Source organism: Elephantulus edwardii, unplaced genomic scaffold (assembly GCF_000299155.1).
Source record: "Elephantulus edwardii isolate Elephantulus edwardi_28Jun2011 unplaced genomic scaffold, EleEdw1.0 scaffold00124, whole genome shotgun sequence".
Classification (NCBI taxonomy): domain Eukaryota; kingdom Metazoa; phylum Chordata; class Mammalia; order Macroscelidea; family Macroscelididae; genus Elephantulus; species Elephantulus edwardii.
The window spans coordinates 5912473-5938738 of record NW_006399874.1 but is presented as its reverse complement, the minus strand read 5'-3'; the positions used below and the strand labels follow the sequence as shown (position 1 = coordinate 5938738).

General features: G+C 38.0%; 1 protein-coding gene across 2 annotated transcripts in view; it reads left to right on the top strand.

The window, feature by feature from the left end:
- The window catches only part of DST (dystonin), a 674592-nt gene that overhangs the window by 384924 nt on the left and 263402 nt on the right, over window positions 1–26266 (top strand). For both annotated transcript variants that reach the window (XM_006893143.1, XM_006893142.1), the window contains 3 exons: window positions 3080–3169; window positions 5401–5478; window positions 8646–8738. In XM_006893143.1, the coding sequence (XP_006893205.1) occupies window positions 3080–3169; window positions 5401–5478; window positions 8646–8738 (261 nt within the window). The remainder of the gene's footprint in view (window positions 1–3079; window positions 3170–5400; window positions 5479–8645; window positions 8739–26266) is intronic.

Genomic DNA, 26266 nt, shown 5'->3' with positions numbered 1-26266 from the left:
TGCTGATGCCAAGAGTGTTGATTGTGGAGCCAAGCAGACTAAAGCTGTGAACAATCTCAATCTCTTCACCATCCATCCTGATGCTGCCAGTTGGCCCAGTGGTGGTGAGAATTGTTGTCTTTTTGACATTGAGTTTCAATCCATATTGAAGGCTACAGTTCTTGACCCTCAGCAGCAAGCGCTTCAGGTCCGCCTCCGTTTCAGCAAGCAGGGTTGTGTCATCTGCATAACTGTAGTTACTTTAATACACATGAAATACACAGCTTTAGCATCTCTGCCTTACTTTTAAGATGGTCTCAACTTTAGAAACCCTGGTCCCATTGTGTATAACATTCTGGACTGCTAACAAAACATTGGTGATGGACATCTGCCAGTTGTTGGGCAGGGTAAAGATGGATAGTCCTCTTCCCTAAAGATTTACAACCTCGGAAACATAAAGATGGTCATTGTGAGTCAGAATTGACTCAGTTACAGTGAGTAGGGGTTCTTCAGCTTTATAAGTTCAGACTTTTGATTTGAAATGGGGCTAAGTGAGTTCTTGTAATAATTCAGTTTGTGAACATAAAATCGAAGGATCAAACTCCTGTTTTACTATGAGCTGATCTGCAAGGATATGTGCCCCTTTTGTAGAAGATGTTTGCTTGACAAATATCCTTAAATATTGGATCATATTTGAAATGTGGTTATTTGAAGTATTTGTCATTTAATGGCATCCCAAGGTAAATACTGGAATGGAATGGGTACCACCATTCAAATTTACTTTTATATTTATAGATTTTGAAGGCCACTCCCTGGAAAAGAACATCATTCTTGGAAAGGTCAAGGGTCAGTGAAAAAGAGGAAAGCCTTTCAAGGAGATGGTTTGATACAGTGACTGTGACAATGGGTTGAACGTTTTGGGATAATAAGGCTAGCACAAGATAGGACAGGGTTCAGGTTTGTTGTTCCTAGGGTTGCAGTAAATCACTGTGTAAGTCCATCTCGTCGGAGATTTTCCTTTGAACCTACATCTTTCCCACTGTAATATTTTTGTCCATAGTCTAGACCCTCTTGACAACATGACCAAAGTATGTGGGCTGAAGTTTCATCATCCTTGCCTCTCGAGAGCAGCCTCGTTTGGCTTCGTCCATGATATTGTTAGTTGGCGTCACATAGTTTCTAGTTCATGATGACCCTGTGTGTGCACAGAAAAGCTATTCCATAGAGTTTTCACAGATCTTTCAGAAGCAGATCCAGACCCGTCCACTGATGCACGTTTGGGTGGCTAGTGGTCAGGTGCTTAACTGCACCATCCAAGAATTCCATCACTATGCTCCACCTTTAATATTAGCAGTTAAGTAGTGTTAGAGCTATTGAGCCTGAGTTTAACAGATGATTTATACTTAATGTAGCATAATGATGTAATTGAATTCTAATATATTCTGTGACATGGGTAAAGATTCCCAAAATACATGTTTTTTTGAAAGATAGAGATAGGTAGTTATTTACCCTCCAACAGATTTTCACAGACATTTAATTGCACGGGAGGAGATAGCCCATCCTTCTCCCGTGAAGCAGCTGGTGGATTCAAACTGTGTGCTTTTGGTATTGCAGCACAGCTTCTTGCCACTAAGTCACAAGAGTTCCCTATCAATCTGTCTAAGAGAATTTTGATATATGCATAAGGGAATTTTTTCTTCACAATAAAAAAAAAGTATTTTTACTTCTGCTAGAACACTTTGTAAAACATGCGTATAGCTAGCTACCTAAGATAGTAAAGTCTATTGGCCTTTCAATTGCTCTCTTGGGATAAAGGGAACTCTGTTGGCGTAGTCCAAGGGAGCTGTGCTGAGAACCCAAAGGCTTCTCTTCTCTGGTGGTTTGATCCACGAATGACTTGTTGTGAGAAAGATGGGCTGTCTTCTCCCATGTGATTGAAAATCTTGGAAACCAAGTGAAGGGTCAGCTGTGAGTCAGATCCGATTTGATGGTAATGTGTGAATTTTGGAGACATTTACCACCAAAGATTTGCTTCCAGTTTATACTAGGCCTTTATTTTTTCTGTTGTTATATAGTCAGATATTTTTAGTTGTAGTATTGATCTTCCAGTTACTTTGGGCTGTGTATGCTTATTTGACATTTTGGAAGTATTAGAGATTTGACTTACATGTAAACCTTCAGACTTGACTCCAGAAGAAAGTAAGTATAGTATTTGAGTCACATGTGAAGCAGGTAGGAGCCAGCCCCTGCCTTTTACTAGAACACAGTTTTGTATCCTTTCTTGGGGAGAAGGACCAAAGCTGTGCAGCTCAGAATGGCTCAAAGGTGAGAATATGTAGATGTGCTAGGTCAGCATAGAGCTGACATCTTAATAGGCTGCTTTCACATGCAGTCTGTTTATCACAAACGTTACAGATGCCAAGCAGTAATAGATGGATACTGCACCTTTTGGAGACATCCACCTACACACACTGAGCAAAGCTTTTGGGGGAATTTTTGGTTGATTGAGTGCTAAATCCTGGACTTAAATAACACCTCAGGAGTGGAGAAGGTTTTATAAGTTGGGTGTTAATTTTATCCTAGTATAATATGGTTCTAAAACCTCTGCATCCCCAAATGTATGTTGTGCTGAGCAAAGTTTGGAGAATCCTTCTAAACGCGAATGGATTTAAATATGAAAACAAAGACTCTACTTTTTAGTTGGAAATATGTATAGGTTCATTGGAAATGATACATAGTGCACAGAGTGCTCACATACTTCCGTACTCAACTTACATTACATGTATGTATCTTTAATAAAATGTGCAATGTGTATGTCTGGTATTCTTGGTTTTGTTGTAAGCTAAATAGGATGACTGGAGGATAAAAATTGGACCCTTTGAAATGTAAAAATTCTTTTCTATGCAGCTTTTTAAGTAGATACCTGATGTGAACTTTTAGATTTTTTTAACTAATGAAGTTATGTTTTCTTTTTTTAAATTACATAAATACCATTATAAGAAATGCTTTTTCTATTTCTCCTTTCTTGCTTATGAGAACATAGCCAATGATCATAAACTCTAGAACCAACTGTTTTAATCTCCCTTTTTTGCCTGTATAGGTTCGAAAACATGTGAATGACCTCTATGAAGACTTAAGAGATGGACACAACCTGATCTCTCTTTTAGAAGTTCTTTCAGGAGATACCTTGGTAAGTTTGGAGTATCTCCGTTCCTTTGAAGTACATGTTACACTTTCCACATGTGACCAGTATGTTTTCGGCACAGATTGTTCAATTTTTGTAAATATTTGTTCTTTGAGTTTTGATTTATGCCTGAAAAAAAAGGTAGGAGTTCTGGGTAGATTCCTAAGCATTTTAAAATGACTTCAAATGATGTGAATTTGAGAGAATGAAGCATTTTGATGACTTCGCTTATATAATCAGCTCTATAATTAAAATACTATTTTTGTTCCTGCTTCTTTACCTTTGGGTTTTTGCTTAGCAAAAGTTGGATGCATAATATAACCACATATTAAAAGACTCACAAATAGCAAGGAAATAAACCTCGCTTTCTGGAAGATGATCTAACGTGCTGCGCCGGTGTCATTTCCTTTTTTTGTGAACATACTTCCCTTCTCGGTTACCTGTGTTCCCTCATTATGTTCTGTTCATGCTCTTCTTTTCATTTCTGGTCTGTCTTGTGTCTTTGCTGTCCTATTTTCTGTCTGTTATATTCATTAGCCAAGGGAGCGAGATTTTTTGAAGACCTTACGATTGGTGAGTGCAACAGAAGCATGTGAATATGAACAGCATGAGGATGTGGAGGATGAGGATAAGGGGGTAGGTGTCTGCCCCCATAACTCGACTAATCTAGCCTTTCCAGTGTGGTGAGCACTAACGTGGCACAGAAGTAACCCATGGGTTCGGGTATACAGAGGCCCAAACGCCACAGTGACGTGGCTGTGTGTAGACTGAAAAGTTGGACAAAGGAAATAATTTTATTTTTTAAAATTTATCTTCAGAGAGCTAAAATGGTTACTTTTTTTTACTGTGCACTGCATGGTAAATGAACATATTTGCATAAATTATATGATAGCATGTTAGCCAAACAATTTTATATAACTACAAAAATCTTAGACCTGTCTAGATAATCTGATGCAAATTCATTCCACTTCTGACATTGATATTTTAAATATGGCAACTATAAATTGCTTTTTAAATTATCAATTTATGGAAGATTTTTAAATTTACATTTCTGCCTTAAATTATACCTATTTGGTAATAGTTAGTTGATGAATGTTCTTTACATTATTTTACCTATCTCATACTGTTTAAAAGAGGGCAAAATTTCAAATCTAATGTCCCTATAGTTAATCTCTGTGGCACTTAGCTGACTTGAACCTACCTTTGCCAAACAGAAAAATGTCCCTAGTGTTTGGTGTCCCTTCCCACTCAAACCCACCAATTTCTTTGGAAATTACCCATTTCTTGGATCCAGTGAGTGAATTATATCATCTCTACCTGTTAAAGGAAATGGATTTTTCCCTTCTGTAGTCTGCTGTTTGTTTTATTATGGTGCCTTTGGCTTCAGCAACATACTCATATTTGAGTAGCTGCATTGTCAGTTTTCTTTTTTCCTCTTTGGAAGATTTTATGTGATAAATTTTAGTTCCATTCTTTGTCTTTTTGTTAAGCATTTTCTCAGCTCTCTTTCTTTTTCTTTTCCTTCTGCTGACTTGTAACTTTCTTAAGTGGCATCAAGGAAAAGAATCATGTGTTGTCAGTTTTCCTGAGACTGAGAAAATAATTGTATCCATTCCTGAGTCCTTTCTGATTATATTATACAGTCTAACTAATTTTACAAGAAAGTGAAAATACAGTACTGAGAAGACACCTGGCTTTAAATGCTTTTCTCTTTACCCCTGTTGGACCTTAGTAAGCCACCTCTATCTTTCTCCTTCTTGGTGTTTTGTTTTGTTTTTTATATTAACTGCATGCTACTTTACCTCATTTTCATTAACATGCTGTATTTATGTAATTAATTATAAAACAGCTTTTGTTAGTAATTAGTGTTTATTAAGAAGATAAAATAGGGGATGGCATTTAAGTCACCTTTAGGTCCATAGTTAAATAAACAGAGGACAGAATTATACCTTTAGTGAATATAAAAAAAAAAAGTTTGTATGTGCTGTGATATTTTTTCCCTTTTGCTTAATTGAAGCATTTTGAAGAAAGTATATGTTTAAATAAAACATATTTGGGGTAATCCTTAGTGATTTAAGCTTTAAATGTAAGCCACATAATACAAAGAAACTAAGTTTCTTTCAAAGATTTGTGGTCCTACCTAAAGAATTAGTATTTTTATACATTAATTTAGCATGAATGATATTATCGGAAACTAGACTTTTTTTTTTAAACACCTTGTGTTTTTGTATTCTTAGCCCAGAGAGAAAGGTCGGATGCGTTTTCACAGACTACAGAATGTACAAATTGCACTTGACTATTTGAAAAGACGCCAGGTATGATGTTTTTCAAGCATTGTAATAATTTAAATGTATGTTATTTAAGTAAATCAACACAGAAACCTATCAAGAAATCTCACCATTTCTCTTTAAATTATAATCAGAGCTTACCCTTTGGTGAGACAAATGTTTAAAGGTACTTTTAAAAGTATTTTAAAAGTATTTTTAAGCACTTGCTCCAAATTAAAGGAAGTTAACAGTCGGTCTAAGTCCAGAAAAGTCTTAAGTGGCTCCACTTTCATCTGAATAATAGCTACTGATTTTTCCCTGTTTGAATTAAAGTCGGAATATGGTGACATTTTAGTGGCTACTGAATGTTAAGAATGCTTGTGAATAATTCTTGGTAGTAGGAACACACTATTTTATTTTTTAAAAAGTATTATAATTGTATTATAGAATACGCATTTATTACGTAACGTGTTGTTGTTGTTATTATGTGCCATCCAGTTGCCTGCAATGCATAGCGACTCTCTGTACAATATCCCTAAAACCCTGCTCTAACCTGAACCCTGCTCTATCCTGTACCAATCTTACTGTCTCCGACATACCTACCCAATTACCCCAGTCACTGAATCAATCCATCTCATCCAGGTTCTTCCTCTCCTGCGCTGTCCCTCCACCTTCCCAAGTATGATGTCCCTTTACAGGGACTGGTTTCTCCTTGCAAAATGTCCAGAATAGGTCAGATGAAGCCTCAGAATTCTTGCCTCCAAGGATCAGCATGGTTTAACCCTCTCTAGGATGAATCTGTTCTCTTAGCAGTCCAAGGTATATTCAATACTCTTCTCCAGCACCATAGCTCAAAGGCATCAGTTCTCCTTCTCTCATCCCTAGTCATTGTCCATCCCTCTGAAGCATAACAACTAATTGAAAAGACTATGGCCTGAGTCAGATGCACCTTATTCTCCAGACTGACATCATTGCTCTTCAGTACTTTGATGAGGTCTCTGAAAGCAGAAGTTCCCAATACAATTCACCTTTTAATTTCCAAGCAAACTAAAGCTGTGAACAATCTCAATCTCTTCACCATCTATCATGATGCTGCTAGTCGGCCCAGTGGTGAGAATCTTTGTTTTCTTGATGTTGAGAATCCATATTGAAGGCTGCAGTCCTTGAACTTCTATAGCAAGCACTTCAGGTCTGCCTCAATTTCAGCAAGCAGGGTTGTGTCATCTGCATAACGCAGATTGTTGATGAGTCTTCCTCAAATCCCAATGCCACATTTTTAAAGCCCAACCTACCAGATAATCTGTATATAAATTGAAAAGAGATGGATATAGGACACATCCCTACTTTGCACCCTTTCCAATTTTGAAGCATGTAGTGTTTCTCTGCTCTATTTAGACAAGTGCTTCCTGGTCCAAATATAGATTTTGTATAAGCATGATCAAGTGTTCTGGAATTCCCATTCTTCTACTTAAAAGTAAGCTTTTTTAATATTTAATAGTGATAAGACATTATTTTTATTAAGTCTATAATAATTTGTGTCAAAAATGTAAAAATAGTCTGCAACTAGCTTGACATATCACAAGAAATATTGTCTCATATTGGATAGGATCTTGGTTTTATGGTAATATTAATTATAGTGGCATAAGACAAAGTGCACCACTGTCATTTAAATATATGCACCAACTACCAGAACCAAAGAGGAAGAAATAGAAGATTTCTACCAACTTTTACAGTCAGAAATTGATTGTTCAACCAAAAGCATTTAATAATAATGGGTGACTGAAATGCAAAAGTTGGTAACAAGGAATAACAATCAATATTTGGAAAACATGGACTTGTTAACAGAAATGAGGCTGGAGAGAGAATGATAGAATTTTGTATCAATGATTTATTCCTTGTAATATCTTTTATAAGAAACACAAATGACTTATACATATGGACTCACCTAATGATTTTTACATGAATGACATTGTTTACTTCCATGGAAAGAATCACTGGAGAAACTCAGTATCAGTTGTGAAAACTAGGACAGGTGCTGATTGTGGAACAGACCATCAGCTGCTCATATGCAAGTTCAAACTGAAGTTAAAAAACAATTCAGTACATAAGAACCATAATTTGACCTTGAGTCTGTCCCACCTGAATTTAAAAATCATCTCAAGAACAGGTTTGAGGCTTTGACCACTAATGACCAGATGAGCTGTGGGAAGATATCCAGAATATCATCCATGACAAAGGCAGAGGGTCATTACAAATACGGAAGAGGAAAAAAAGACCAAGATGGATGTCAGAAAAGAAGAAACAGGTCTGTCCTGCAGAGAGTCAAACCAGGTTGCTCCTTAAAGGCAAGGATTTTGAAGTTCCATCTCAACGTATTTTGAGCATCAGGCTAGGAGGGGCCAGTTCTTGGAGAAGGACATCATGCTCAGAAGGGTGAAGGGCCAGCGCAGGAGAGGAAAACCCCAAATGAGATGGATTGACAAGTTACTTTCAAGTAACTGACATAATGGGAGTAGGTGTGTTGGAGACAGTGAGATTGGGTCAGGATAGCACAGGGTTCAGAGCTATTGTACATAGGCTCAATATGAGTCATGGGCGACTTGTTGGCATATAACAACAACTAAATGTTTTAGCCAGTATTTTCCCAGGAGATAAAATACTAGGTATTAATGTTACATTTATTAGTCTGAATTTGTTTGACATTAAGCTTTAAGACTTTGCGTTATTTTTTTGTATTTGATCATCCTTGCTCATGTCGTTTGTGATACTAATTTTTGGTAAATAAAAACTATTTCTACTTTTTTAAACCTTTGTGATGTGGGTATGGGAAATTGTTAAAATTATTTAATAATTCCAAACAGTTTTCTACTTAATGATAATCGGTAAATAAAGGTTATTTTCAAAAGACAAAATTATTTTTAAATATTTAGGACTTTTCAGTGGAGTTGCTCATTTATTTTTTACATGAGAATATTTGTTTTAGTACTTTCCCTAGAAGTCAAAACCAAATAATACCCTTTTGCTTTGTGGGCATTCTGTAATTTTTAGTCTGAAGTGAAGATGACAGGTAAAGCAGTATTTTGAGGGCTGCTGGTATTTAAATAATTCCTTTCCTTTCTTTGCGTGGTTTAGAATCACTTTTATTATAGCTAAAGATAATACATGTGCTGGTTTGAAAAACACATTGTCTTTTCTCTTCTTCACATATGAAACAGGTGAAGTTAGTGAACATTAGAAATGATGACATAACAGATGGAAATCCCAAGTTGACATTGGGACTAATATGGACAATAATTTTGCACTTTCAGGTAAGCTCAGTTTTTCTTGTTGTTTGTTTTGCCTTTTGTTGCTGATTTTCAAGTGGTTTATGTGAAGAGTGAATTGTGCTACATGTCGCTTGGGAGAAAAATTCCAGGCTTACGCCAGCAGTATATATTTTAGTTACTTCTTTCAAGTAGCCTGGTGCTTGTGAAACCTGGAACTTCACCTGTTGTTGATCAGTTTAATGTTTTTAAGGGCAGTGCTTGTAAGCTCTGAGTTGTAAGACGGAGATTTTATTTTAGTTGATGCAGGCACATAATGTTTGTCATTGGACAAAGTGTTTTAGATACATAAAAATTTTATGATTCCACCTTACATAGAATTGTTTTTATTGATGTTAGTTTCTCAGTTGTGGTAGACACTAGATGGCAGTATACTTATGAAGAGATATGAGAAGTGTTTCTGTTCTGTGTAGAGATGTGCTTTCTTAAGTTTGATTTGAAGAGAATGAATGCAGATTAACCCGGTTGTGGATTTCTATCCTAGAAATCTCTACAAATTGAAGAATACTTTTCTTTTTTCCCCCAGTGTTAAATGATACATGTAATACAATCATCTTCATTTGATTTAAGCAAATCCTAACTTTAGAATTACTTTTAATTTTTTAACCATTTGCCTATTTACGTGACAACCTATATATGATGCAAGGCTTGCCCCACAAAAGGTGGGCAGCACGTCTCACTGATGTGGTTCTGTGCTGCTGAGTCTTAAAGCATGCTGTCTTCAGAAGGGAGCTGGGATTTTGAACCACATGGCATAGTATTTTTAATTTTTTTTTTTTGCTGTTGTATTGTTTATTCTGTTTTGGGTTGTTTTTTTTTTTACTGGCATATATGGTTTATAGAAGACTGGTTAAAAGTAATGCATCTGAAGCTCTCTTCATGCAACAAGGTGGATCTGATAGTGGAGAGTTATAGTCAAAATAGATTTTGCAGGACATGAATAAAGTATACAGCCAGACCTTTGTTATCAGAAATGGTTGAAGTCTAAGGAAAACTAGTTAAAACACTGGAATGGAGTTTCTTAGCCATGTTCTTAATGAATTCTTTAATGAGCTCTGAGTGGATCAGTTCCCAGAATTTGTATCGGGCCTGAAGCAATAAGATAGGAAGGTCAGAGGAAAAGAGAACAATTCTGACCTTACTCACCTTGCCAGTGAGGCTGACTGTATCTGGATTTTGAATGTCAAACTGAGGAGCATTTTGGAGCAGTGGAAAGCTCCTGGGCCTTGGGGGAGACAGAAAAAAGTTTTTGTTCTTGGCTCTCTTCTACTTTTATGGTGGTGATGAAATTGGATAAACAACTTGACTACTCTGGACTTCAGGAATACTGTTTTAAGAAGCAGTCTGTTACTTATATATAAAATAGATAAGAAATAAGCAAAATCTACAATTAAGAAGCTGAGGTGAGAAGCTAAGGAGATGGGCTCAGGGGGAAGTATAAAAAGATTTCTTGAGAGAGATGGTGAAATATGGAATACAAGAGGGGACAGGTTAGAGCAGAAGAAGCTAAAAGAGATGTGTGGTTAAAGGTAATTCTATCCTTTTTAGCCTCGATATTCACACACAAACACACACACACACACACTCCCAATAAAAACAAAAATGCTGGTAAGGGGAATTCTTATAACTTGCTGTGGGAGATTCTCAGGATGATGGCTTCAGCAGGATATTCTTCCCGATAAACACAGTTGAAGGTTATGTGATATGTGAGCAGATCAGAGCTGTAAAGGCAGAGTTGCAGACAGTAAACATGAGAGTTAAAGTATGTGGTAAAGAAAGTGGTCAGGTGTGTGGAAATTCCAAGAGAAGGATGTATATACATAAAACAGGGCAGAGATCCGAGCGCACAACTTCATTGGACGTCTCTGCATTTTTCTATATAGAATAAGTAAGGATGCTGCAGTATTTAGGAAGTCAAGACAAGTTATCTAGAAGGAAAACTTGAGGGACTTCGGAGAAATTTCTCCAAACGTGCTGGCAGTAAAAACTAGTTAATAGTAGACCAAATGTTAGTAAAAGGTTGAGAAATTATAGAAGGAAATCTAAAGCAAAAAACTCTATCATACATGGAACAGATTTAAAGTGGAAAGTCCAAAGTAGATGGAACAAATTTCTTTCACATGTGTTTGTTTGCTCACGTGAGACTTTGCAAGGGAGAGATTACAGATTGTGCATAAACAGGAGTGATTACAGGTGCTATTACAGGTGATTGGGAAAGGAGAGAAATTAAATGTACGTTGAAGGTGTTGCCCTTAGAGAAGAGAAATGATATGTCTTGTCAAATTCTTGCTGTAAGGAATGAATACTACTCTGTTGTTGTTATGTGCTGTTGAGTCATCTGTGACTCATAGTGACCCTATGTACAACAACCCTAAACCCTGTCCTACCCTGTGCCCATCTCACTGTCTCTGACACACCTATCCCCGTTACCCCAGTCACTGAATTAGTCCACCTCATTGAGGGTCTTTCTCTCCTGCGCTGTCCCTACACCACCTACTCTTCGCAACATAGAAATCTTGCATTACTGCTAAGTAACCTTGGTGGTATAGCGTAAAACATACTGAGGTGCTAACCAAAGTCAGCAGTTTATATCTCACTGCTGCTCTGTGGTAGAAGGACAGACAGTTTCCTGTTAAGATTTACAGCTCTGAAACCTAGTGGAGGTTGTTAGGAGTTGGAACCAGCTCAGTGATAGTGGATTTTTTCGGGAGAAATCACCAAGGTTATGTTTTGTGTTTTTTTTCTCTTGGGGAGCTGCCTTTGGGCTCCTACTGCTGGCCTTTTATTTAACAGCCAAACACTTAGCTGTTGTGCCACCCTGGCTTCTTGCTTGTTTGGTGACTCACATTATAATCATGAATTCTTTTCTATTCTTTCTCTGCTATTCCTTTCTCTAAATTCTTTTCATTACAGTGAGTAATTAGTAAGGAAGTCCTTTGGGGTTCAGCATTATTTGGAGTGTAAAAGGACCAGTTATAGAATTACCCAGAGCACTTTGTCTTCTGACATCCTTTGATATACTGTTATGGAATCCAGTGTATTTTAGGTTACGAATTACAAGGTGCTATGGCTGTGAAATTATCACTAGTATTTGAAAGTTAAAAGTATGTAACACTTCCATATTTTGGCACAATCAGAATGACCCTTCTTATGTGAAATGCTTTTTCTCATTACTCCGATAACTGAACATTAGTATTTTATTAGTTATACCAACTAAGGCTATTTGAAACACTCGTGATCCTTCTTTCTCACAGTATCTGGGCTGCTTTTCTCTTTTTGTTACATAAGTAGCATCATACTTTCTAAAACAAATTTATTTTTATTATTTATTTTTAGTCTCTTTAGGAGACTAAACACATACCAGTTCTAGGAGGAGGATGGTGCTTATAGCCTGAAAATGGGGACAATTGCTGTGTTTGGAGACAGAGGGAAGGTGAAGGCAGTGGAAAGCACTAGTTGATTGCCCTCCTTGACACTGGTACAGATACATATCTGCTTTGTAATTACCTTGAATGCCACCCAGTGCCCTTCAAGACATGGGCAATCAAATGAAAAACAAACCAACTGCTCTGAGATTTGACTTTTGCCAGGTCACCTTCTAGAATACTTAGATATTGCCGCTGGAGAATGTTCTGTTTCCTCTTTAAATCATTAAAGAGAATCTCACAATGCAAGGTGGCTCGGCTTCAGATAGCAATACTTTTATTTAGTCATATAAAATGAGTTCCGTTTTTTTCCTTAATCATTTGAAGACTGCTTAGGCAATCAATCATCAGTTGTTTTATTAATCATGATTTCTGGTTACGTGTAAGTCCATTTTGTGCCATACTAATTTTCTTCTTAACTCTATATCTGTAGTGCAGTGTAAGAAAGTGCACACCTTTGCTAATCAAGCTCCATGCTGATTTGTTACTTCTACAACAAGACTCTAGTAAAATTGCATAATATTTAACCAGGGTGTAATTGTAGAAGTTACATATAAAGTTCATTTACCTTAATCCCTGGGTAAGAGGGCACAGGTATTTTCCATGGCCAAGAGTTTTATGAACTAACTCCTAAAATGTACATACTTGCTCACATGACTATTCTGTAGATTCATAAGATGTGATGTAAGCACCAGTTAGGCCATGGAGAAGACTTAGGAATTGATCTTGTTTGAGAAAATGCTGAAAGCTATCTTAAAATATTTTAGGAATTTGGTATTTATTATGACTTCTTTAGCTTTTTATATCATTCTGTTTGGGTTTTTTTTAATGGATACTGTTTGAAATAAAGTGTTAATATATTTTACAGATATTTTGAGTTCTCTTTTTAACTACATAAAGTAGTTTAAAGTTATTAATAAAGAATACACCCCCCCCCCAGACACACATTATAAAGATTCTGCAAGTAAATGGAAGGGCACAGTGAAACTAAATCTGAAAGATACTTTGCTAAGTCTCTCTCAGCTTGTATTTGCTTTCTGTTTGCGCTCTAATTTGTTGACTCACCAAAAGTTTCAAAGGTTAATGCAGACTTTGGTAGTGTGTCTGCATGTCAGAAAACTGAAAGTTAAAGTGAGACTCAGAATCTTCTCATGCAGTAAAGCGAAGGGCTTGCCTTGAAAGCTCGTCAGCATTGTCATTTGACAGTGAGCAGTGATGTTTGTCTAAGAGGATTGGTGGCCAGAATAAGCCACGGTGTCTAATGAAACACAGGGGCCTGGGCAAGGTGCCATGGCATTTCTTGCGTGTGTGTTTCTCATTAGCAAAATGGCCTCAGATGGAAGAGGATGGTCACGAAGCTTGTGAGGACTGTAGAATTCAGCGTGGAAGTTTGGGATTTCATGGAGCAGATTTAAGCGAACCCTGGAGTTTGAAATGAGTGCCTTTGTGCAACCGTGATTTCCTACAAATCAAATGGGGAATGTCTGTGGATGTGTAAGAGCTGAGAAAGAAGAACACTATTTAGATCCTGCCAAAACTCCTTTGAGCCCTGAGAAATATACTCCAGGGAGAAAATACTTCAGAAGGAAACCGAGCAAGAAAATTTTAAGTGACCCAGAGGCAGAGACACGCAATGAAAATGAAGGCAAGAAAAAGGATAATGTTCAACTTTCAAAAAACCAGCCAGCTCTTTTATCCAGGAGACTGGTATGGGAGGAATCTGCTAGCCCTTGTGCCACTCTGGAAGATGGTCTTCAGCAGAAGAAAACAGAAGTTGACAGTGTTAAAGAGAAACTTCTGGTGAGCGGTGCAAGCACTTTGTCTTCCCAGGTGAACACTTTTGCTAACGTCATTGAAAAAGAAGCTAAAATTAGTGAATCGGATAGACAGATTTCAGAAAAAGACAGATCTCAGTATTGTGAAGACAGAAAGAAACACTCGGACGATGTGAACACAAGACAAATAACATTCCAGAGAAAAACAGATGCTTTTTCTTTTCGCAAGGCAGCCAGCTTAAGTTCCGTTAACTGTGGCCCAGAGAAATCATTAAACAAAAATAGGTCTATTCAACATCCGTCAAAAAGTGATAGCAATGTTCATGAAAGGCAAAACCCTGAGGAATTTTGCCCTCACGCAAAGCATCAGTTTTCATTTGAGAAGAAGAGACGTCATTCTCTCTGTAGTCATGTGTCCTTTGCTTCCAGGGCACCAACTGGAAATGAGGTGAGTGAAATGTGGAATCCGGGAGTTTACGGTTAAATAGGATTAAGCAGTTTAAAGTACTGCAAGTGCTCAGCTCTGACTGAACTTCTTTGTCTTCCTTAAAACATATATTCAATAGTAGATTGTTGGAAACCATAGAGTTCTTGGCACGCTGTTATTATTAGCCTTAAATATGATTAATTACAATTGGATTTTTTAGTTCTATCCACTTTCTTTAATCATAAAACTTTCCATGTAGTGTTTTGTTGGGAAATCAACAAGCATAGTTTTTAGGGAGTGAATATTGTTTAGATTCCTCTGCTTCAAATTTCTTGACTTTTCAGTAGACTTAAGTGTACTAAGAGTTAATTAAGAAAGCTGACAATAGCTTTGTGAAAATGCAGGTGTGATACGACTGACATTCTGCACTCACTTGTGGTTCCATAGGTTTGAAAAGCCAGCCACAGTTCTTCATTTGTTTTCATGCACAGAAAGACGTACTTGCTTCAACTTTTCTGTGTGTGCGTGTTTGTCATTGTGTGGGTGTGTGTGAGTGTGTGTTGTCTGAGTGTGTGTGTGTGTGTGGGGGGGGAAGTGTATGTGTGTAAGTAGAAGCGCTGGGTGGTGAGGAGAGATGAAATTGTCCAAATCTGTTTGGTTCCTTTGTCATGTGATTCATTCACTGGGGTGGCAGGTCATAGGAATTTGAATATGACACAGACTGCCAAGAAATCGAGACCTTTGTTCCTAACACTGGAATTTAACTTTAGACAACTTATTCATCTGGGAGTTGGGCTTCCCCCCCCGCCTTTGTAAAATATATGTAGGTCTTGATTTTTATACGTGCCTTACAAGTTCATTACCCAGATGACTCCTATGGATTACGTGCGAGATGAAACCTGATGACTGTCTTTTGACCGAAAAAAATCAGGACGTAGTGGCATTTGTGGTGTTAAACATTCTTGGCAAGGTCATTTTATCAGTGGGCAGAGATTATTTGCACAGCGATAGAATGTGTTTTCTTAGGGACAGTGTGCAAAGTCATCATTGACCTTGGCACCTGAGTTCTCCTGAAGGCGTTTGTGTTCCTGTCCACCACCACACCTTGCCGGTTTTATGTCACCTGTTCTATTTACATTTTACAGTAGTGACATTTTTAAGAAGAAAGTATTTTTTTTAAAATTTTTATTATTTTGTGTGCGTGTACCGTCAAATCAGATCTGACTGGTACAGGAGGATATTGTGCCTCCTTCTCCGGCAGAGCGTCTGGTGGATTCGAGAAAGTATTTTTATTCCATGTCATTGCCTATGTTGATCTGTCATAAAAGTGCAATAGTTGACTGTTGTGTCTTTTTTAATGAATTAAAATTTTTTGTTTTACTCTCACATCTGCTCACCAACTGACTCTTGTGTTATTTGGCTTCAAGTAAGCATGGCTTTTTTTCCCTTTTTTTTCCCCATTGATGGGAGTGCTTAAATATATTTCTTAAGTAACATACAAGCTTTTACTAGGGGGTGGATGTAGGGGGCAGGGCATTATCCTCATGCCACAGATGTTACCTGTCTTTCTAGCTTGCATTTATTTATAATGACTTTTGAAAGTTAAATTTGAAAATACACGTGACAGTAAGCCATAAACCCGCCAAGATTTGTTAAATAATTGTGATAAGAAGGCAAATAACAAAGTCTGAAATCCTTTAGGCCTAAGTTGAATGGGACAGACCTTGTTTTATTGAGGAAGCTAAATGCTTCACTTCCCTGTAGTCCAGAGAAAGACTATTCTTTCACATACAAGGAGAGCGAACAGCTGAGCCATTCTTCTTAAGGCATTATTTGTATTACTTTGGAGCTATGTGATTCCTTTTTTTAATTCTCTTTAGAACTTCCCAAGGAACTCTTCATCTTGCAATGAAGTCTCCATTTTTCATTGGAAAAGTAGATACAAATGGTATAGTTCACAATCCTTTCATACTTGAAGTAGGTGACCTATTAGCTAACTCTCCTTTTTTTAAAAAAAATATTTTTCTTTAAACTGTGATTTTAATGTAAGTTTACAGAAAGGTTGGGCTTTCGTTCATTCATTGTTGCACATTTCCCTCCCTGCCTCTCCTTTGCCCCTCCCCCACTCCACTTTTCAATGTACCTCCTGTTCCAGATTGTTGTCACACATATAACACTAATCATATATTCCTTTCAAACAGTTCTTCCCCTCCTCTGTTCCAATGCAATATTCATTATTTGTCCACACTTTTCCTAATCTCCTCCTAGTCCCCCATGTCAGTCATATTTTATAACAACGGTGTTACACAGGGTTTGTTCTTTTGTGACTGAGATATTTCATTCAGCTTAATGTCCTCCAGGCTCACCCATGTTGCATAATGTTTTATGAGTTCATTCTTTTTTCAGTGTTGTTGTTGTTGAGTGCCCTCAAGTTGAAGGCTCATAGTGACCCTATGAACAAAAGTCCTCAACACCTCCATCCTTTCTTCAAGTTTATAGGGTTTCCGGAGGCAAGCTTTTATGGAAGTGGATGCCGCTCCTGCTTCCAAGCTTGTTTTAATCAGAGAGTTCCACCAAACACTGTCCACCATGGGTAACCAACCATTAATACATTTGACACATCAGTGTCACAGTGTTCAGCTTCACAACAACCACAACCGTAAACCACTTGCTTTATGGCAAGTGGACACACCAGGGCTATACAACCCAGAAGAATATTTGAACAAAAGCAATGAAAAAAAAGGACTGAGGGCCGCGGATTAAAAGTCACCCACCTTTGCCTTGGTAACATCACTTTCTGTCCACTAGGCCAACTGATCACTCTCCATATTGTTTTTCAATACTGAGTATTATTTCATTTTGGGACTATAGCATGGTTTTCTTACCCATTCATTTGTTGATAGGCAATTGGGTTGCTCCATCTCTTTACTATTGTGAAAAACTTAACAATAAATATGAGTGTGCCTACATCTGTTTGAGTTGTGGCTCTGCTTTCTTGAGGGTATATTCCCAGTAGAGGAATTGCTGGGTCAGGTGGTAATTCTATTTCCAACTTTTGAGAAAGCACCAGAGTGCCTTCCATAGTGGTTGTGCCAGTTTACACTCCCACCAGCAGTGAATAAAGTTCCAGTCTTGCTACAATCTCACTGGCATTTGTTGTTTGCTGTCCCATTGAACTTTGTCGTTGTTGCTGTGGTAACCATCCTTTTCTTTGGTACTTTTGAGGTCTTTTCCTTATCTTCCTGTTAGATCCAGTGTTATTTTTAGATAGTTGTGACAAAGTGTGGATTTGATTGTTTAACCTCCACCCAAAATAGTGTTGATTCTTTGAGCTTATCTTAAACTTGGATTTAGTTTAAGCCTCCTCCCTGAATTTTCTTGACCATGGGAAATTTGTCATTCTGGTACAGATGACAGACTTACCTTCTCTTTAAATCTTTGGTATGATACATTGATCTACAATGGCCTTCCAATCTCTTAGTGGTTCTTTGGAATTTAGCCATCTCTTCCTCAGTTGCCTATTAAATGTAAATTTTATGAGCATGTTATCTATATATTTACTAAAGTAACCTGAATGTCATGCTTTGTATTATATTGTTATGTGCTGTTAAGTTGCATGCTGCTCATAGCAACCGTATGTACAAACTGCCCTGAAACCTGCTTTATCCTGTGCCAACTTTACTGTCTCTGGCACACTTACCTTCATTACCCTAGTCAGTGTATCAGTCCATCTCATCGATGGTCTCCCTCTCTTTCTCCGTCTCTCCACTCTTCCAAGCATGAAGTCCTTTTACAAGAACCAGTCCCTCCTTGCAACATGCCCAAAGTATGCCCGACGAAGCCTCAGCATCCTTGCCTGCATGGAGTAGACTGGCTTCACCCTCTCTAGGATGATCCTGTTTATTCTCCTGGAAGTCCATGGTATAGTCAACACTCTTTTCCAGCACCGTGGTTCAAAGGCATCAGTTCTCCTTCTATCATCCCTAGTCATTGTAGAGCTCTCCAATGCATAGCAAACAATTGTGAAGACTGTGGCCTGGATCAGGTGCATCGTAGTCTCCAGCCTGACTTCATTGCTCTTCAGTATTCTGGAGAGGTCCCCGACAGCCAACTTTGCCAATGGAGTTAATCTCTTGATTTTCTGGCTGCTGGTGCCAAGAGTGTTGATTGCAGAGCCAAACAAACTAAAACTGTTATAATTGTGTATATATGTGTATATATGTGTGTGTGTGTGTGTGTGTGTGTGTGTATGTGTATGTGTATAAAATATATTACAAAGCTCTGGTAGCCTAGTGAGAAGAAACTGTATTGCAGTCCCAAAGGCACATAGTTAGAATCCCAGAAACTGCTCAATGGGAGAAGGATGGGTAATCTCTTTCCGTGCGATTAACTGCCCCTAAAAACCCGCAGAATGATCAGTTATGGGTGGGTTTCGACTTGATGGTGTACAGCAACACAACTTACTTACTTAGAACTGGAATATGTTGTCTGACACATTGTATCTTTCTATCATCCCAAGAACTCTAAACACATAGTCATAGGTCCTTACTCTTTTCCAAAAGTTAAATAAGTGATGGAGTTTCGATTTAAGTATCCTTCTCAAGAAAACATAATAAATGGGTATAGCTGAGTGGATGGCTTAGTGTTGAGGAATTTCACAAACGTACATGGTTCCAATCCATCAGCTGCTCTGTGGGAGAAAGGTTTGACAGTCTACAACCTTAGAAATCTGAAGAGGCAGTTCTGCACTGTCCAGTGTTCCCCTGTGAGTTGAAAGTTAACTCAAAGGGGATGGGTTTAGGTTTATATAAAATAAAGTGTGTGTGGATAGATAGTTAGATAGATAGATAGATAGATAGATAGATAGATAAACATACTTATCAGAGATATATGGCACAATATATGTGATGATTGTCAAAGAAGCACTGAAGGGGAAATTGAGCAGGAAAATTATATTCAGAGGTTCATATGTGAATGGTGAATGCTAGACACAAGTAGCAAAAGACAGCCTACATTTGATAACAGGGATTAATGAGCTCGCTGTGTATAAATATGATCCCTATTTTTCTTAGACTTGCTATACCTTATGACAAGAAATTTACTCTTTAGCTCTTTCCACAACCAGTCTTCTCTCTCTCTCTCTCTCTCTCTCGTTTTGTCTCTCTCTCTCTCTCATTCTCTATCGCAAATCAGATCTGACTGGCAGAGGAAGAGATTGTCCCTTCTTCTCCAGTGGAGCACCTGGTGGATTAAAACCATGTGCCTTCAGGATTGCAGTGCAGCTTCTTGCCACTAGGCCTCCAGAACTTTCTTTAGCATCAATTTCACCTCATGAGAGGGTTGTTAGTTGATCTCAGCAAAGTTAATATTTTTTCTCTTTATACACTGCTGGTTCTGTAACTTGACTGTACCTATGTTGCTATTGTTGTTGCTGATTGCCTTTAAGTCTAGAACAACTCATAGTGACCCTATCAAAGTTCCTAGGGTTTTCGGAGGCATATTGTTTAGAAAGTAGATGCCACTCCTGCTTCCAGACCTGTCATAGTATATTATTGTTTTTATGTGCCACTGAGTCGCCCGCGATGCATAGCGACCCTATATACAGTAGCTCTGAACCCTTACCTGTCCTGAGCTAGTCTCACTACTAACTCCAACATACCAACCCCCATCGCCCCAGTTACTTCATCAGTCCATCTCATCCGGCATCTTCCTCTCCTACGCTGTCCATTCACCTTTCTGTCCTTCTCCAAGGACGGATTTCTCCTGGCCAATTGCCCGAAGTAGGTGATGTGGAGCTTCAGAATCCTAGCCTCCAAGGAAAGACTTGGTTTTATCCTCTCCAAGATAGACCTATTTGGTTTTTTTGAAGTGCATGTTATGTTCAAAACTCTTCTCCAGCACCACAACTCCAGGGCATCTGTTCTTCTTCCGTCATCAGTCTCCTGGGGGGAAAATAAATAAATAAACACACACACACACACACACACACACACACACACACACACACACACTCACACACATATACATGCTTGGATATCACTAATGTCATTGATCAGTGTGGGGCTTCATAATTGAATCTAGTGGCCAGGACTATAGGGAATTTCTTATTCTTATTCTATAGTATTTCTTCATTACAATTGAATTGGAAACAGCACCCTTAATTGGCCCTCCAGCAGGTTTTCTGAGGCTGTAAACTGCATGGGACGAGATTGTCTGTCTTTATCCTGTGAAGCCACTGGTGGATTCAAACTACTAGCTGTAGACTAGGCTATAAGAGCTAGGAAGTTTACTATTCAAAGAATGAACTGAGGACTTTGTGTCAATTATTTGAAGTACTTCATAAAATTGCCTTACTCCACTTTGAATATAATCAGAATTTTTACTGTGGACCTGAGAGAATATTTTACATTTTCTAGATCCCCTCTCACATATTTTGTAGATGCACTGAAATTTGAGAACCAGTATCATTGCAGACTGTTGTTGCTATATGTTGTCAAATTCAGTATGACCCTGCAAACGAAAGATCTGAACCCTGTCCTATCTTGCACCATCCTCACACTTCCCGACACACAAGGATCTATTTCAGCAGTCACCATGTCCTCCTCTCCTTCACTGACCTTCCACTCTTCCCAGCATGTCTCTCTCCAAGGAATAGCGCCTCCTAGCAACATGTCTTGCTATGCAGCTTGCTTTGCATCTGAGAATAGGACAGTGAATAAGGATGACAGGAGAGGAACTGATGCCTTTGAGCTCTGGTGTTGGAGATGAGAACTTAACATTACATGGTTAGCCAAGAGAACAAACAGATATGTCTTGGAAAGGGTGCAGCCAGAGTGCTCTTTGGAGAAAAGAATGATGAGGCTTTGCTTCACATACTTTGGGCATGTTGCTAGGAGGGGCTATTCCTTGGATCACTGTAGATTAGTATATGTTATTCCTCTCCATTTTTTGACAGTTGGAAATGTGCTTGGAAGGTAGGAAGCTGCAATTTTAGTAAGACTTTCAAGAACTGTGTGACTTGGATTGTCTTACTCGTTTCTTAGGTTTTAGTTTCAATTTCTGTAAAAGATACTGTAATAGATTATGCTACTGATAAAATATTTGTTACATCTTTTAATGCTTTCTGGATGATTTAATATTCTGCCCAAAGCATCCTTAAGTATTACAACTTGCGACTTGAATTTGTTCTTCAGTTCCTTCAGCTTAAGAAAAACTCAGCGAGTATGGCCCTTTTGGTTTTCTGATTCCAGCTCTTTGCACATTTCATTCTAAAACTTTGCTTTGTCTTCCTGATATACCCTTTAAAATCTTTTATTTAGCTCCTTAACTTCCTGATTCCTTCCCCTTGTTTTGGCTTCTTGAGGGTCTAGTGCAGTATTTGGAGTGTACTGACATTCATCTCAGTCTTTTCTTCCTCTAATGACTTTTTGCTTTCTTCATGAGGCTGGACTCTGTGAGGAGATATGTGGCATCAGGGTTAGAGGAAGACTCATTCACAATCTACATTACGCAGATGCTGCAACCTTGTTCACTGAAACTGAGCAGAACCTGACACATTTGCTGCACAAGGTCAAGGACTGTAGTTTTCAATATGGATTGAAGCTCAACATCAAGAAGACAAAGATCTCACTACTGGGCCATGATAGATTGAGATTGTTAACAGTTTCAGGTTGTTCAGCTCCATAGTCAACACTCTTGGCTCCAGCAGTTAGGAAATCAAAAGATGAATTGCTCTCAGGAAAGCTGCTGTCAGGTCTTCTCTGTAGTGCTGACGAGCAATGATTTCAGTCTGGAGACTAAGAGGCATCTCATTGATGCCATGGTCTTTGCAGTTACTTTCTGTGCATCAGAGAGCTGGACAGTGATAAGAGTTGACAGAAGAATTGATGCCTTTGAGTTGTGGTGCTGGAGAAGAGTTATTGAACACATCATGGACTGCCAAGAGAACAAACTCTTCAGGTTTATCCTGAAGAGTGTGAGACTAAGCTGCACTTTGGAAGCAAGGATTTTGAAACTCTTGCTCACATATTTTGGGCATGTGGCCTGGAGGGATCAGTCCTTGGAGAAGGACATCATGCTTGGAAAGGTGCAGGGACAGCATAGAAGAGGAATAACCTGGATGAGATGGATTGGTATGGTATCTGGGGTAATGAGATAGGTGTGTCAGAGATAATGAAACTGGTTCTGAATAGAGTTCAGATATAGAACATAGGATCACTATGAGTTGCAGGCTACTCAATAGCACACGGTAACAACAACAACAACAACATTATATATTGGAAGGAGAAAGAAGGATAGTGTCCTCAAATGCATTTATAGCTTCTGAAAACCCAGTGGAGGGTCAGCTATAAGTTGGTTCAGACTCAGTGGCACAAATTCTGTATCGAGCCTGGAGTGGGAACTCTGTGAAGAGTAAAGCATAGGCCAATGTTTTTTCATAGAAATAACATGGCTTTTAAATGGAGTCACTCAGAAAAAAAGGCAGCCAAAAACTGTGAGTCACTGAAAGTAAACCTACTGGAATGATCATCCTGAAGAAATTAAATTTTCCAACCAAACCATGTATTTATATATTAAATGATAAAAATCTAACTATTTTGTTGTGGTGGTGGTTGTTTTTCATCTCTTGTGAATTTGGTAATCGTGTAGAGTCTTAGAAGAAATAATCCAAAGAAGGTTGATAAATAAGTATGAGTATTAAACAGATTTTACAGTTAGTTTCTGAATAAAAATTTATCTAAAAATTAGCAAAGACCACATTAATGTTACATCATCCTAAAAGAATATATTTTTTTCCACTTAAGTTTTTATGATGCTTAGTCTACAGATTTCAAGGAGAATAACTACTCAATATATTTTTATTTCATGCAGTAATTTTGCTTCATAGTTCTTGAAAACAAAGGTCATTCAGTTTATAGTTGACTAATTAACTTATTTATTATTGAACTATTTTATTTTTCCTTTTTTAAGGTTTAATCTCATTTCCCCCTCTGCTTCTGGTTAGCATTTGGATTTCAAACAAAGTTTTTAATTTTCAAATTTTAATCAGTTTCTTCAGTTAAATGAAAAGTATGAAAAAGTTTCAATTATTCTACAAAAAATGAAATAGTTATATTAATATCTTCAATTTATATAATGCTCATTTAAAATGAGTATTTATGAAAGGTAGATATTAATTTAGAGTATTAACTTTTTAATATTATTAATTTTTAAATTACTTTTTAATTCTATTTAGCTCTTCGTTTAGATAGGCAGTTTATAACCAGATAGAATTTTCAGAATATTTACACCACTTTACCATTATACTTTGTGGAGCATTTTCACACATTTTTGAGATAAGAAAGCAGACACTGAAAATGTGTTGATTACATTTGCTTCTGCCAAGATTGTTAAAATGTTGTTTTGAGGAAATTTCTTTTGGAAACAAACATGGTGGTTTGGGAATATTTGCTTATGTTGACAAATTCAATATAGATTTTACTTTGCCTGACTGTTATGCCAAGTAATAGGGAGCTCTGGTGGCCTAGTGGCAAGAAGCTGCACTGCAATCTGGAAGGCACACAGTTTGAGACCACCAGCTGTTCCACGGGAGAAGGATGGACAGTCTCCTCCTGTGTGATTAACTGCCTCTGAAAACCCGCCAGCCACCGGAGGGTCAGCTTTGGGTAGATTTGGACTCAGCAACAGTAACACATTGTGACACAGCAACACCAACAATGTTAATAAAAGAGTTTACCATAGTGGTCACCCTTATATCTCATTACCTCCACTTATTGTGGGAATGCTTCTGAATTCTGTCCCATTAGTCTCTCATCATCTCTTATGAGGAGGCCCTATTGCTGCCCTACCTTTGTGTTTTATATGAGAGGAAACTGAAGACTCTGAAGTCACAGAGCTAGGAAACGATGGAGTCAGAAATTGAATGTAGGTCCCCACCCTGTACAGTTCTCTTTTGTAAAAAACGCTTTTAAAATTGTGATTTTAACTAACAGTTACAAGAAGCTTAGGTTTTCATTCAGTCGTTTTTGCACATTTTCCTTCCTGCCCCCGCCCCAGTCCACTTTGTAATATGTCTCTTGCTCTAGATTGTTAACTTCATACATATTATACCTAATCATACGTTCTTTTCAGACAGTCCTTCCCTTCATCTGTTTCAGTCCACTGTTCCTATTTTTTCCACTCTTCTCCTATTCTCCCCTTCTCCCCCTTGTCAGTCCTTTTGGTTGATTGGTTGGTTGTTTTTTCTTCTTGTTGGGTACCATTGAATTGGATTCCACTGGCAAACGAGGAGATTGCCCCTCCTTCTCCAGTGGAGCATCTGGTGGATTCGAGCTGCGTGCCTTTGGGATTGCAGTGGAGCTTCTTGCACTAGTCCATCAGAACTCCTTTAGTCTTGGGTTTGTTTTTTTTTTTATATAAATGTTTTAGTCCTGTTTTATAACAGCAGTGATATGCGATATTTGTCCTTTGTGACTGAGATTTTTCACTCAACTTAATGTCTTCCAGGCTCACCCATGTTGTTATTTTTCAGTGCTGGGTAATATTCCATTATATGATGTCCCACGGTTTTCCTACCTATTCTTTTGTTGATGGGCAGTTGGTCTGCTTCTCTCTCTTTGCTGTTGTAAACAACACAGCAATAAACATGGATGTACATATGCCTGTTTGAGACATGGCTCTGGATTCTTTAGGGTATATTCCCCCCAGAATGGAATGGTTGGGTCAAATGGTCTTTCTAGTTCCAACTCTTTGAGAAAGCACCATAGCAGTTGCACCATTTTATATTCCCACCAGCAAGGAATAAGAGTTCAGATCTCTCCACAACCTTGCCAGCACTTGTTACTGAATGCTGCTATTAGTGCTGGGGGAAATATTATTTCATAGTTGTTTTGATTAGTATCTCTGTATTAGATAGAGATTTTGAACAATTCTTCTTGTTTTTGTTGGCCATCTGAATTTCTTTCTTACTGAGGTGTCTATTCATATCTTGTGCATATTTTTGTGATTGATTTGTTTGCCTTTTTCTTGTTAAGGTGCTGGATTATTCTGTAAATTTTAGATACGTGTACCATATCAGCTGTCATTGCCAAATATCTTTTCCCATGTCTGGGGTTTTTTTTTGACCCTGTTGGAGAAGTTTTTGTATCGTGCTTAGGGATTTGAATTTTAGAATGTCCTCTTGATCTATTTTATGTTCTCTTGGTTATTTTTTCACTATGCTTGTAAGTCTGTTTCTTTTATAGAACAAGGCTTCAAGAGTTGTTCCTCGCTTTTTCTCTGATTAACTTAATAGACTTTAGTTTTACTCGTAGGTCCCTGATCCCCTTAGAGTTGGTTTTTGTGTATGGTGTGGGTCTTGCATGAATTTTCTGCAGATAGTTTTCTAATTTTTGCCAGTGTCATTTGTTAAAGATGCTGTCATTTGCACATATAACTTGATTTTATCTCCTTGTCAGTTATCATTTGACCATAAGTAGATGAGCTGATTTCTGGGTTCTCAGCTCTGTTCCATTGATATTTGTGTCTCTTGCTGTACCAGTACTATGCTGTCTTCACCAGTATGGTTGTGTAGTAGGATTTGAGATCTGGGAGAATGATGTTGAGAGACCTATACTTGGACCGAGAGGCAGTCGTCAGAACAGAGCAAGGAAACACTGCATGGTTCAAAATTTGGAAGGTCGTACACCAGGGATGTGTCCTATCTCCATACCTTTTCAACCTATATGCAGAACAGATTATCCGGGAGGCTGGGCTCTATGAGGAGAAATGTGAGGTCAAGATTGGTGGAAGATCTATCAACAATCTGCATTATGCAGATGACACAACCCTGCTTGCTGAAAGTGAGGAGGACCTCATGCACTTGTTGCAGAGGGTCAACGACTGCAG